At 45.3% G+C, this 14,286-nt stretch overlaps 1 protein-coding gene across 19 annotated transcripts in view; it reads left to right on the forward strand.

Annotated features, from left to right (window-relative positions):
- dock7 (dedicator of cytokinesis 7) overlaps window positions 1-10,927 on the forward strand; it is a 110,532-nt gene extending 99,605 nt beyond the window's left edge. For 14 of the 19 annotated variants that reach the window (XM_014123453.2, XM_045687815.1, XM_045687808.1 and 11 more), the window contains 13 exons: window positions 107-259; window positions 3,673-3,831; window positions 4,086-4,186; window positions 4,274-4,466; window positions 4,708-4,851; window positions 5,022-5,153; window positions 6,056-6,070; window positions 8,424-8,549; window positions 8,646-8,735; window positions 8,937-9,173; window positions 9,400-9,650; window positions 9,831-9,998; window positions 10,424-10,927. In XM_014123453.2, the coding sequence (XP_013978928.2) occupies window positions 107-259; window positions 3,673-3,831; window positions 4,086-4,186; window positions 4,274-4,466; window positions 4,708-4,851; window positions 5,022-5,153; window positions 6,056-6,070; window positions 8,424-8,549; window positions 8,646-8,735; window positions 8,937-9,173; window positions 9,400-9,650; window positions 9,831-9,998; window positions 10,424-10,466 (1,812 nt within the window). In that variant the 3' untranslated portion in view covers window positions 10,467-10,927. Of the gene's footprint in view, window positions 1-106; window positions 260-3,672; window positions 3,832-4,085; window positions 4,187-4,273; window positions 4,467-4,707; window positions 4,852-5,021; window positions 5,154-6,055; window positions 6,071-8,414; window positions 8,550-8,645; window positions 8,736-8,936; window positions 9,174-9,399; window positions 9,651-9,830; window positions 9,999-10,253; window positions 10,274-10,423 lie in introns of all 19 variants that reach the window. The other 5 variants (XM_045687809.1, XM_045687811.1, XM_045687823.1 and 2 more) reach the window with 2 other exon arrangements.
- Window positions 10,928-14,286: the final 3,359 nt, after the last annotated feature.

The raw sequence follows: 14,286 nt of genomic DNA on the forward strand, positions 1-14,286 counted from the left end.
AATCAATTTGTAAAATATCTGCATACTGTAATTGTAATGTCTGTTTATATCTTTGTCTGTCCTGTGTCATACTTCTGTACATTTGTCTGTGCGTGTGCGTGTGTAGTTCCCTGAACTGCTGTTTGAGGAGGAAACAGAGCAGTGTGCTGACCTGTGTCTGCGTCTGCTGAGGAACTGTAGCAGCAGTATCGGCACCATCCGAGCCCACGCCTCCGCTTCACTCTACCTGCTCATGAGGCAGAACTTTGAGATCGGCAACGTGAGTACACCATCAGGACAACACAGCAAACACGGATACTTAGAGGACTGTCTACATAGAGCCAGCTGCATACAGAGGACTGTCTACATAGAGCCAGCTGCATACATAGAGGACTGTCTACATAGAGCCAGCTGCATACATAGAGGACTGTCTACATAGAGCCAGCTGCATACATAGAGGACTGTCTACATAGAGCCAGCTGCATACATAGAGGACTGTCTACATAGAGCCAGCTGCATACATAGGACTGTCTACATAGAGCCAGCTGCATACGTAGAGGACTGTCTACATAGAGCCAGCTACATACATAGAGGACTGTCTACATAGAGCCAGCTGCATACATAGAGGACTGTCTACATAGAGCCAGCTGCATACATAGGACTGTCTACATAGAGCCAGCTGCATACAGAGGACTGTCTACATAGAGCCAGCTGCATACAGAGAGGACTGTCTACATAAAGCCAGCTGCATACAAAGGACTGTCTACATAGAGCCAGCTGCATACAGAGGACTGTCTACATAGAGCCAGCTGCATAGATAGAGGACTGTCTACATAAAGCCAGCTGCATACATAGGACTGTCTACATGGAGCCAGCTGCATACATAGAGGACTGTCTACATAAAGCCAGCTGCATACATAGGACTGTCTACATAGAGCCAGCTGCATACAGAGAACTGTCTACATAGAGCCAGCTGCATACAGAGGACTGTCTACATAGAGCCAGCTGCATACAGAGGACTGTCTACATGGAGACAGCTGCATACATAGGACTGTCTACATAGAGCCAGCTGCATACATAGGACTGTCTACATAGAGCCAGCTGCATACATAGGACTGTCTACATAGAGCCAGCTGCATACATAGGACTGTCTACATAGAGCCAGCTGCATACATAGGACTGTCTACATAGAGCCAGCTGCATACGTAGAGGACTGTCTACATAGAGCCAGCTGCATACGTAGAGGACTGTCTACATAGAGCCAGCTGCATACGTAGAGGACTGTCTACATGGAGCCAGCTGCATACGTAGAGGACTGTCTACATGGAGCCAGCTGCATACGTAGAGGACTGTCTACATGGAGCCAGCTGCATACAGAGGACTGTCTACATGGAGCCAGCTGCATACAGAGGACTGTCTACATGGAGCCAGCTGCATACATAGGACTGTCTACATAGAGCCAGCTGCATACATAGGACTGTCTACATAGAGCCAGCTGCATACATAGGACTGTCTACATAGAGCCAGCTGCATACGTAGAGGACTGTCTACATAGAGCCAGCTGCATACGTAGAGGACTGTCTACATAGAGCCAGCTGCATACGTAGAGGACTGTCTACATAGAGCCAGCTGCATACGTAGAGGACTGTCTACATGGAGCCAGCTGCATACGAGAGGACTGTCTACATGGAGCCAGCTGCATACGTAGAGGACTGTCTACATGGAGCCAGCTGCATACGAGAGGACTGTCTACATGGAGCCAGCTGCATACGTAGAGGACTGTCTACATGGAGCCAGCTGCATACGTAGAGGACTGTCTACATGGAGCCAGCTGCATACGTAGAGGACTGTCTACATGGAGCCAGCTGCATACGTAGAGGACTGTCTACATGGAGCCAGCTGCATACGTAGAGGACTGTCTACATGGAGCCAGCTGCATACGTAGAGGACTGTCTACATGGAGCCAGCTGCATACGTAGAGGACTGTCTACACGGAGCCAGCTGCATACGTAGAGGACTGTCTACATAGAGCCAGCTGCATACGTAGAGGACTGTCTACACGGAGCCAGCTGCATACGTAGAGGACTGTCTACACGGAGCCAGCTGCATACGTAGAGGACTGTCTACACGGAGCCAGCTGCATACGTAGAGGACTGTCTACACGGAGCCAGCTGCATACGTAGAGGACTGTCTACATGGAGCCAGCTACATACGTAGAGGACTGTCTACATAGAGCCAGCTGCATACGTAGAGGACTGTCTACATAGAGCCAGCTGCATACGTAGAGGACTGTCTACATAGAGCCAGCTGCATACATAGGACTGTCTACATAGAGCCAGCTGCATACAGAGAGGACTGTCTACATAGAGCCAGCTGCATACATAGGACTGTCTACATAGAGCCAGCTGCATACGAGAGGACTGTCTACATAGAGCCAGCTGCATAGGTAGAGGACTGTCTACATAGAGCCAGCTGCATACATAGGACTGTCTACATGGAGCCAGCTGCATACATAGAGGACTGTCTACATAGAGCCAGCTGCATACATAGGACTGTCTACATAGAGCCAGCTGCATACAGAGAACTGTCTACATAGAGCCAGCTGCATACAGAGGACTGTCTACATAGAGCCAGCTGCATACGTAGAGGACTGTCTACATAGAGCCAGCTGCATACGTAGAGGACTGTCTACATAGAGCCAGCTGCATACGTAGAGGACTGTCTACATAGAGCCAGCTGCATACGTAGAGGACTGTCTACATGGAGCCAGCTGCATACGTAGAGGACTGTCTACATAGAGCCAGCTGCATATATAGGACTGTCTACATAGAGCCAGCTGCATACATAGGACTGTCTACATAGAGCCAGCTGCATACATAGGACTGTCTACATAGAGCCAGCTGCATACATAGGACTGTCTACATAGAGCTAGCTGCATACGTAGAGGACTGTCTACATAGAGCCAGCTGCATACGTAGAGGACTGTCTACATAGAGCCAGCTGCATACGTAGAGGACTGTCTACATAGAGCCAGCTGCATACGTAGAGGACTGTCTACATAGAGCCAGCTGCATACGTAGAGGACTGTCTACATAGAGCCAGCTGCATACGTAGAGGACTGTCTACATAGAGCCAGCTGCATACGTAGAGGACTGTCTACATAGAGCCAGCTGCATACGTAGAGGACTGTCTACATAGAGCCAGCTGCATACGTAGAGGACTGTCTACATAGAGCCAGCTGCATACGTAGAGGACTGTCTACATAGAGCCAGCTGCATACGTAGAGGACTGTCTACATGGAGCCAGCTGCATACGTAGAGGACTGTCTACATGGAGCCAGCTGCATATGTAGAGGACTGTCTACATAGAGCCAGCTGCATACGTAGAGGACTGTCTACATAGAGCCAGCTGCATACATAGAGGACTGTCTACATAGAGCCAGCTGCATACATAGAGGACTGTCTACATAGAGCCAGCTGCATACATAGAGGACTGTCTACATAGAGCCAGCTGCATACATAGAGGACTGTCTACATAGAGCCAGCTGCATACATAGAGGACTGTCTACATAGAGCCAGCTGCGTTCCTATTTTCATTATAACTATTGATTCTCCTCACAGGTTCCTTCTTTTCAGGACAGGTGAATGTACCTGTTCAATGTTCTCACTCCTACTGTCCCTTCTCCATCTGTAGAATTTTGCACGTGTCAAGATGCAGGTGACCATGTCCCTGTCCTCCCTGGTGGGAACGTCTCAGAACTTCAACGAGGAGTTCCTCCGACGTTCCCTGAAGACCATCCTGACCTACGGAGAGGAAGACCTGGAACTCCGGGAGACCACCTTCCCTGATCAGGCAACACCACGGAGATATACTGGATACCAATAGATTACTGATAATAAGCTTTTTGTTAGTGTAGTATAGAACATTAGGACTACTTGTTCAATATATTAAAGCACTACTTGTTCAATATATATAACTCCATGAAAAACAATGAACATTTGTCAGACCTCCCAGAAAATGGATGATATGACAGGAAGTACCGTATCCAATCATGTGAGATGCTGCCATCTTATTAACCATGCTTCATGTTTTAATCTGTATTCCAGGTTCAGGACCTGGTGTTCAACCTCCACATGATCCTGTCTGATACAGTCAAGATGAAGGAGCATCAGGAGGACCCAGAGATGCTCATAGACCTCATGTACAGGTATGGACCACACACACACACACACACACACACACACACACACACACAGTGAGCTTTCCTTGAGTGTGTTGCTGTGTCTGTGTCCAGGATCGCTAAGGGTTACCAGACGTCTCCAGACCTGCGTCTGACGTGGCTGCAGAACATGGCGGGTAAACACTCTGAGAGGACCAATCACGCAGAGGCAGCCCAGTGTTTGGTGCACAGCGCCGCCCTGGTGGCAGAATACCTCAGCATGCTGGAGGACCGCAAGTACCTGCCGGTCGGCTGTGTCACCTTCCAGGTCAGGCCAAGGGACAGGACTATTTTAGGATTGTGTAGATGTGGGTACTTTTGTTTGGACCAGGCAGTCAATCTTTAACCTTCTCCTGGAGAGATGTAGCACTGCAGGTTTCATCCTAGCTGAGGGTCAGCACAACTGACTCAACTAATGAATTGAATATACAGAGTGAAATGTTGTAAAGAACATTAATACCATGATGAACCCATTACATTATCATGTCTAACTGGTCTCTCTGCCTCAGAACATCTCTTCCAACGTGCTTGAGGAGTCAGCAGTCTCTGATGATGTGGTGTCTCCTGATGAAGAGGGTATCTGCTCTGGGAAATACTTCACTGAGGCTGGGCTGGTGGGGCTGCTGGACCAGGCTGCTTCCTCCTTCTCCATGGTGAGTAGCTGTGATGATTATGGATGGGCAGATTATTAAACCTACATTTGAATCACATCACAAACCTGCTATGACAAATTCACACGTTTCTTTCACTCCCAGTGAAGTGTTTCATCTCAGTAGATTATTTCACTTTAAAGCTGTGCAGTGTGAATAAGACCCCCCCCCAGGCTGGTATGTACGAGGCGGTGAACGAGGTGTACAAGGTACTGATCCCCATTCACGAGGCCAGCCGGGACGCCAAGAAGCTGGCCACCATACATGGTAAACTACAGGAAGCCTTTGGCAAAATCGTACACCAGGTAAATCCACATGCTTGATCCATCTCCTGTACATACTGTAGGTATAGAGAACAGACAGACAGCGGACACTGTTACGTGCCCTACCTCAATGTGGAGGTTGTGTAGGACTGCCTGTCTATCCTGGATGCCACGTGTCTATCTGGGATTCTGGGACAGTGTGTTTCAGACAGAGAAACAGGTGTTTGTGTGTGTGTGTGTGTGTGTGTGTGTGTGTTAGGAGCAGGGACCCATTGTCTGTGGGTGGCATGCTGAAAAGAACATGCCAAATATGTACACTTCCAGACAGACACAGTCACAAAACCCACTCGCATACATTGTGTGTGTGAGAGTACGAATGTATTATTTATAGTTCTCATACACCCACAGACAAACACGCCACACACTTATACACTAATTTAAACCCACACGCTGTTCATATGCACACACAATTACCAATGACCTGAACTGCTTTGCATTAAATGTTTTTATGAAAACAATTATTTTCTGTTTTTCCCAATGGAACTTTTTCTTTCCCCCTGGGAATTCAGAAAGAGAACCTGCCTTTCCTGTTCTATGGATAGTTTTTAAAGTGGCTTTTCATGGGGTGACTATAGCAGTACAGTATGGCCTGTCCCACAGGGATATGATATTAAAGAGCTGAGACTCCCCTGGCTGTGTTTTAGGCTAGAGGGAGTAGGAGAATTAGGTTAAGGTTAGCTAAAATGCCACAGTTGTCCCTGACGCCACTCGAACATGCAACTGTCGGTCCGTAGCTGTGCTCCATCTAGCCACAACTCCTGGCTGTGTGCTGTTGGCCATGAGGTTTTGATCCTCTAGTGGGGGGGGGTACTGCACTGCACTGTACCAACGTGACTAAACGTGTGTTTTTTTTTTATTGTCCTGTGTTCTCTTTGTCACCACAGAGCACTGGCTGGGAGGTAGGTCGGTCACTAAGTCATGGTTCCTGCTTGGCTACTTCATGAGTTATCTGCTAGTCCTGGGCGTTGTTGCTCTCGGCTGTTAAACTGTACCATCCATTAACATCTACCTGCCTGGACTGGATGCTGTCCCTCCGTCCATTCAACCAACTGTGGGACTGCTGATGCCATGTTACGGACAGCACCCCCCCCCCCTTACTCCTCCTCATCCTCCTCTTTCTCTCTTTCTGTGGAAGAGGAGGTTGTTTTAACGTGACTGTTTTGGCAGGCCATGCATGGGAGCCCCAGAGTGACACTAATGACAAGTGTTGGTGAATGAATGATTCACCTGTCTGCACACCTGCCTTTTCAGACCATCTCTCTCATCAACGACAAACTGGTCATCTGCTCGCTCATCTCATCTCCAGCCACAGGGTTCGATTTTAGTCAAATATTCATACAAGAGATACACTCCCCAGGTTGTTCTCTCAGTACACACTCACACAAACAACTGCACCACAAAATCACAAACTATTACTGTGTGCAGTTCGGACTGGATCCACATTGAGGATCCAGTCCATTTCTTCAGGAGGGTGCAATTCAAATTCATCTGGATTGTTTCATTTGTCCCACCCTAATTTTGATTAGTACATTTTTTTCTCCCTTTTTATTTGGAAAAGACTAACTAAATCGACCCCTGAGTTCTCTCATTCATACTGCTGGTCTTCTGTTAACTGGTATTAACCTGGTCTGTTGCATGATAAGGACAGAGCACTCCTCATTCTTCACTGAGGAAACTAAAGCACTGGGAGTTCAGCCCCATGAATAGTGTGTTTCTAGGGGCTGTGGAACTGCCTTCGCGCTCTCTCTTTCTTTCTCTTGTTTGTCTTCGTTGCATGTCGGCTCTTCCACCTTGAGTTTGTGTTCTTTCTCAAAGTCAAAAGGAATGATGTGTGTTTGTTTTGGTTTATGTTATTTCTGTTAGTTTCTCTAGTGAAGTACCTGAATCCTGATGAAAATGTCTTCTGTTTTCTCCTTTTGATTTCCCCGGTTGCCATGCCGACCCTTCCTTCCCACTTTACTTATTGTGTGTTGTGGTAAGTTCCTAGTCTGAGGGTAACTTCATTTCTGTTACTTTTGAAAGGGGAATGTATTACGATGAACAATGCACTGACAAGAGCTGAGCCAAATGACAGCACAACTGATCAACAAAAAATACATTGTATTTCTCTGTGTACTGTATACCTATATAGTGTATTATGCTACTGTAAGGCTGTGTAAATAATTGTGCAATAAGAACCCTTCAGCCTTGTTGACCTGGTTTAGCTCAGTCCTGGAAAGTTTGTGTACTTGATGCCATATATATCCTCCAACTTTCCCCTTCTCTTCACACACCTGCACACGCACACACGACGACACACAGGCACACACCTGTTTCCTTACCACGGCTGCACTCCTTCCTGATCCTGATCGGCAGAGCTCTGTCTGCTAGACACGTGACTCCCGTTCATTTCTTTTCCCTGGCTCTCTGTCCATTTCTCTGTCCATCACCATCCCTGGCCTTCTAAATGGTGACAGGTTTCTGCCTTAGCTGCTCTCGTCTCTCTCAGGACACCTCAAGGGATTGAGCTCAACCTGCCTCTGCTATTCTATGTCTCTCTCACGTGGATAATATGGATGTACTCCATGTTTACAAGCTGAGCTTCTCTTCTGGTTCTGCCTCTTGAATGCCCATTTTCAGCACCAGTCTCTGTCTATGCCGACTCTCTATATTATAAACCACTTCTCAGCTTAGTCTGTAGTCTTTGGTTAAACAACACCTGGTTCCATCCTGATGCATCATGGGTTGAGTTATTCTAGTGCAGAGTCAGGATTACCCATGAGCCTTTGTGAGAGGTGCATCAGATGGGCTCTGGGCCATGGGGACCTTAGACAGTGACACTCTTTACACACACACACAGTTTCTGGGTCATTGCACATACTCCAATCTGATCAGAAATAACATCACTGCTCAACATGATTATAAATAGTACCTCTGAAGGTTGTTGATATATTCAAACATTTACATCAGTATATGTAAGCTGAAGGTTGTATGTCTCTGTTTATATTTGGTGTTGCAATTGAAGTGTTTGCTGATGCGAGAACTTTAAACTCTATGGTTTTCCTGAGTTGGATGGATTCCAACTATAATGTATCAATAGGCTGGCTCTGACATAATCAAACTCTGTCAGAGTTACTACCGTACTTCATCCTTACACTTCCAATGACTTTGTGTAAAATGCTGTGTTGAAGCAACATGTTTCATGTACTATGAATGTGCTCGTATTATATCTGAACAGAGTAAAACATATTTTCTGTCCGACAGGATGGGAAGAGAATGTTTGGTACGTACTTCAGAGTCGGATTGTACGGTTCTAAATTCGGGGACTTGGACGAGCAGGAGTTTGTATACAAAGAGCCTGCCATCACCAAGCTGGCTGAGATCTCACACCGACTCGAGGTAAATGGCAGTTTGGAGGAGTGCGTCTCTAGGAATGATCTCTTCTCTGTGAAACGGTGGAGCACTGTGTGTTGTTCTGTGTGTTTGATCTCTTAGGGGTTTTATGGCGAGCGCTATGGAGAAGACCAGGTGGAAGTCATTAAGGACTCCAATCCTGTGGACAAGTGCAAACAGGACCCAAATAAGGTGTGTGTTTGGAGAGGTGGGGGAGAGTGCGTGTGGATAAAGATGTGATTCCAAATGATCCATTAATTGAATACGAATTGAATCAAAGCATGGTCAAATAAATAGCCTTTTTGGTTATTAACTGGTTATTAATTGGTTATTTGTGTATTTTGGTTCATGTTGGTAAAGCATGTTAACCAGTTGTCATGGCTGTGTGTCCAGGCTTATGTCCAGATCACATACGTGGAGCCGTACTTCGACACATACGAGATGAAGGACCGCATCACGTACTTCGACAAGAACTACAACCTGCGGCGCTTTGTCTACTGCACGCCGTTCACGCTGGACGGGCGGGCGCACGGGGATCTGCACGATCAGTTCAAACGCAAAACCATCCTGACCACATCCCACGCCTTTCCCTACATCAAGACCCGCATCAACATCATCCACAAAGAGGAGGTGAGGCCCTGGGGTTTCATCTGACTGGCGTGCAGCGCCACAGGCAACACACCATTACTACATGACCTCTACAACCTGACTCCTAGACGGATCATCCGTAGGCCAGACTACTCTCTCTTAGAGGAATCAACATACACACAGCACACACATACACTTCTTAGTTACTATACATTGTATATAATCAGTTGTCTAATAGTCTGATCTCCTCTCTCTGGCCCTGTGTCAGATCATCTCTATGCCCATCGAGGTGGCCATAGAGGATATGCAGAAGAAGACCGGAGAGCTGGCCTTCGCTACCCACCAGGACCCATCTGATGCCAAGATGCTGCAGATGGTGCTGCAGGGGTCAGTGGGAACTACGGTCAACCAGGGACCTCTGGAGGTGGCCCAGGTGTTCCTGTCAGAGATCCCCAGTGATCCTAAACTCTACAGACACCACAACAAACTACGCCTCTGCTTCAAAGACTTCACCAAGAGGTAAATTACACTGTTACTTTACAGTCAGTGTTTTTAATGTACGATTATGGACTTGCAATTTCCTGGGAATGAATGAATGTCAAATGTTAAAAATCATACAAATTGCTTCTACCAAGTTCCTTTAGACTTTTGTGCAAGGCATGTTGAAGTGCTCACGCCTCCGCTATCCTCCATCAACAGGTGTGAAGATGCCCTGCGTAAAAATAAGAGTCTGATTGGTCCAGACCAGAAGGAGTACCAGAGGGAGTTGGAGAGGAACTACCATCGCCTGAAGGAGGCACTACAGCCACTCATCTGCAGAAAGATACCCCAGCTTTATAAACCCGTGCTGCAGGTCAACTCTCACAGGTGAGTGTGCATGTGTAGATGAGCAGGAACATAATGTCTCTTCTGGAGTGTTCTTGTGATGTGCATATGAAAGCTCTGACGAAGGCCTTGAGGCTGGTGCGTAAAGAGCAGTGATACTATCACCAGCAATGTGCAGCTTTTTACTCATGATATGCATTTTGTCATATAGCATGTGTTTTCTGACTGTTCATGCACCCCCCCCCCCTCCCCACACACATAAATATTATATTTTGCTTGTGCTTCTGTTACATGCAGCAAACGGACAGCTTGACCAGGTAGTTTGGTATTCTGTGATTGGAACCTTCTCTGTAAGCCTGTCTGCACTGGGTCTCTACAGGGTGGAGGGTTATATAGATATACATGTGCAATCCGGTATGGCTTCCCCATATTTCACTAACTTTACACTATGTGCTTCCCCCCCCCAGAGATTCCTTCAGCAGAATGAGTCTTCGCAAGCTTGAACTTTGAAGATGAAGAGAAATTGAAGGATCACAACCTTAATTTATTAATGTGTAAATAGTGAGCGTCAGTGTCTTGAGAAAAGTCAGTGTTCCCCGTAGAAGGAAAGCTAAAGTGTTACTACGAAGTCGGTACATCATTCCAGTGTCTTATTCGTTTACAGGCAGCCTGTTACGCAATCAGTGGGTTTAACAAAGTGGAACTTACTACGTACGATGTGTCAAATCTGTATACATATTTCATGTGTGCACCTTTTTTTCATTGCATTTTATGACTTGAAAGTTTATTATTTAATCCAAAATGAGAAAAAAAACAAGCAAAATATGTGCTACCACTCTTTATCATAATGCTTTCTTTTTAGTTAAGATACTTTTGTTTAAAGTTAAGGAAATGTTTTAAACATCATGAATCGTTTTATGTAGTTTTTGTTAACTTTAAGTATTTTACTAAATCAATATTTTAATGTCCAATGTTTGCGTTGGTATTTTCTTTGTGATGGGAGGTTAATGGAATATGGGTTTCCCAGTCAGGGAATGATTTCCATGGTTGCCTATAAACAAATTGACTGACTTAATTCAAGCATGTCCCCTGAAACCCCCAAAAAGATTAGAGGGGTGGCGCGAGAGGGAAAACTGGGCCAAAGATTATGGATATACTGACAAGATGCATGTCTCTCCACCCTAACAATGGGAGTCGTTGTCCACAAAGTGGAATGGTCTGTCTAGCTCCCGCCTCTCCTTTCTTTGGATTAGTGGATCCATCTCATTGTAATCATTTTTTTTTTTTTTTTTTTTCGATGAGGGTTGTTGACGTCAACCGCCTGTATTCAATGGAGAGAGATGCTATGCTACTAGCCTCGTGTAATGAATATGCATAGCCATCTCCAGACCTCTCTGGTATCAGTATCGGTGTGGGGGTAAAATCACTGTGGAAGCCAAGCCATATTACAGCCATATGTGTTGTGATAGTTGTGTTGTTTGTTCTGTAACCTGTTAGTTCATATACCTTGCGACCACGACATATATGTCTAAGGCCGAGACAATAAGAAGACACAGTGGCAGAATAAATCCAACCACACCTTTTTCATCATAAAACCGGAGAGAAATCTCTGTCCGGTGAAGTCCATAAAGCGTATCGCATTTAACAAACAGTTACATGACCTACAGCATGGTCAAGCAAGTTAGGGTTTCCGACTACTGAACAACTATTGATTTAGAACCCCTGAGAGTTACTGCAAGTCAAACAGGAGCTGCCCCCACTCTTCCAGCACCATTTCAACTTCAACATCAAATCACCTATGCTTTAGTCTAATACAGTGACAACTAAAAGATAACAATTTAGTCCAATCACCGTAAGCTAAATATGTGGCTGTCCTTGGTTCTGATTTGTGTGTGTTGAAATAGAAAAAACAACATGTTGACTCACCCTAATTGTAGAAAAATGTCATCCTCTCATGTTGACGAAACGGTCTATGACTGTCGTACAGTACACAATTGTATTTTTTGTTGTCCTAAGCTACCGGGCTAAAATGCTTGCTCGCTAGCCTAACTTCATTTCATGGGCAACGAGGACGACAACAACGAGATGCAACAATTCAAGTTTCTGTCAATGACTTATTGCTCTCGAAGTAAAGTCAAATTCAAACTGGCTTGACTTTACACTTTTTTTTTTTGGTGAGCCAGGACCATTCACAGTTGAGCTAGCAGATTGGCTATTATTTAACTTTTTTTTATCAAACGAGGCCAAATGCATGCTGGCTTCTCTTGAATTCAATGCTATGGACGGCAACAATGTCATACTCTTTTTGACCAGACAGAATTGGATAGATGGCCTACACATACAGAGGAAGAGGGGCGTTGTTTCGCTCGCTCGGATGCTTTCTCTGGTAAGATACATTCAGCCTCGTGTGAATTTAAAGAAAATGATGAAACACAGAGACGAAAGATATACATTTTTTTTTTAGAGTGCATTTGGTAAGTATTCAGACCCCTTGACTTTTTCCACATTTTGTTGCGTTACAGCCTTATCCTAAAATGTATTGTTTTTTTATTCCCATAAATCTACACACAATACCCCATAATGACAAAGCAAAAACAGGTTTGCAAATGTATTAAACATTTAAAAAAATCACATTTACATAAGTATTCAGACCCTTTACTCAGTAATTTGTTGAGGCACTTTTGGCAGCGATTACAGCCTTCAGTCTTCTTTGGTATGGACGCTACAAGCTTGGCACACCTGTATTTGGGGGGTTTCTCCCATTCTTCTCTGCAGATCCTCTCAAGCTCTGTCAGGTTGGATGGGGAGTGTTGCTGCACAGCTATTTTCAGGTCTCTCCTGGGATGTTCAATCGGGTTCATGTCCGCGCTCTGGCTGGGCCACTCAAGGACATTCAGAGACTTGTCCCGAAGCCACTCCTGTGTTGTTTTAGCTGTGTGCTAGGGTCGTTATCCTGTTGGAAGGTGAACCTTCCCCACAGTCTGAAATCCTGAACGCTCTGGAGCACGTTTTCATTAAGACTCTCTCTGTACTTTGCGCCGTTCATATTTCCCTCGATCCTTACTAGTCTCCCAGTTCCTGCTCCCAAAAAACATCCGCACAGTATGTTGCCACCATCATGCTTCACCGTAGGGATGGTATTGGCCAGGTGATGAGCGGTGCCTAGTTTCTTCTAGATGTGGCACTTGGCATTCAGCCCAAAGAGTTAAAACTTGGTTTCATCAGACCAGAGGGGGGGGATCTTGGCTTCCCTTGGCATCAACAAGCCACTGTCTGAACTTGTTTTTTTCTCAAAGGTCCCAGGATGTCACGTGTCCTACTTACGTATGTAACAACTTAAGCATTGCGAAACGTATATTTGATCAAATAAACCTCATGTAGCAAATAAGCCATAAAAAATGTTGACCATATTCGGCCACACTCATTGACCTACGTACAAAGGCTCCTTGCTCGGCAGGTAAAACAACGAAAAAACGCCTCGTGTTGAAGGTAGACAGATTTTACGCCGAGTGGGGCCTCTCTCTTCCTCTTTGACTGGGCCCAAAATAAGTCTGGTTGTCCTTAGTTACCACAGCCACAAAGTCATAAACCCTGCCCTATGCCTATTTCTGCAATTTATAACCTAACCTCAACCACACTGCTAACCTTATGCCTAACCTTAATTTAAGACCAAAAAGATCATTTTAGTTTTCATGCTTTTTTTGGGTGACTGTGGAAACTTGTGCCTGTTCTCACACGTATCTGCCCTCTCATTGGCTAGAATGGCCCCACCTGATCTTTCCTCCCGACTGCCTTAAATTTAAGACATTTATTTGTATTGTTAGAGCGGCCTCTAGACTATCTGGTCAATGTCATGGATAATATGTGAAGAGATGCAATGCAACCAAAGATATTTTTAACTAAACCAAGAGACCACAGCCTGTCGTTTCAAATTGGAACAAACGAGTCATAGTGGGCAGAACAGGCAAGGTGGGCAGAGCCAAGCACGAGCTAGCGAGATCTTATTGGTGTGCTCTAACAATTTGTATATTTCAGTTAAGGAACGCCTACTCTGAAGTGTGCGTGTACAATAACTCAACTTTCCTTTGCACTCCTCAACAACGCAATTTTTTAAAACTTTGGCAAAGGGTGAAGTCTACAAAACTTTTAACAGATTCAAATTTTGGGAACAGAACTGTATTGAGATCAAAAGTTTCATTGGTGAGAACATTTGTGGAATGTCGGTCAAAATTCAATCAGTTGCGATTTTTGCATGTCAATCTTGGTGGGGGAAAAAAAAGTGGGATGCATGCCAGCAAAGCCACTACACATCACTAAACAATACATGAAT

This window comes from Salmo salar, chromosome ssa10 (genome assembly GCF_905237065.1).
Source record: "Salmo salar chromosome ssa10, Ssal_v3.1, whole genome shotgun sequence".
In the NCBI taxonomy this organism is placed as follows: Eukaryota; Metazoa; Chordata; class Actinopteri; order Salmoniformes; family Salmonidae; genus Salmo; species Salmo salar.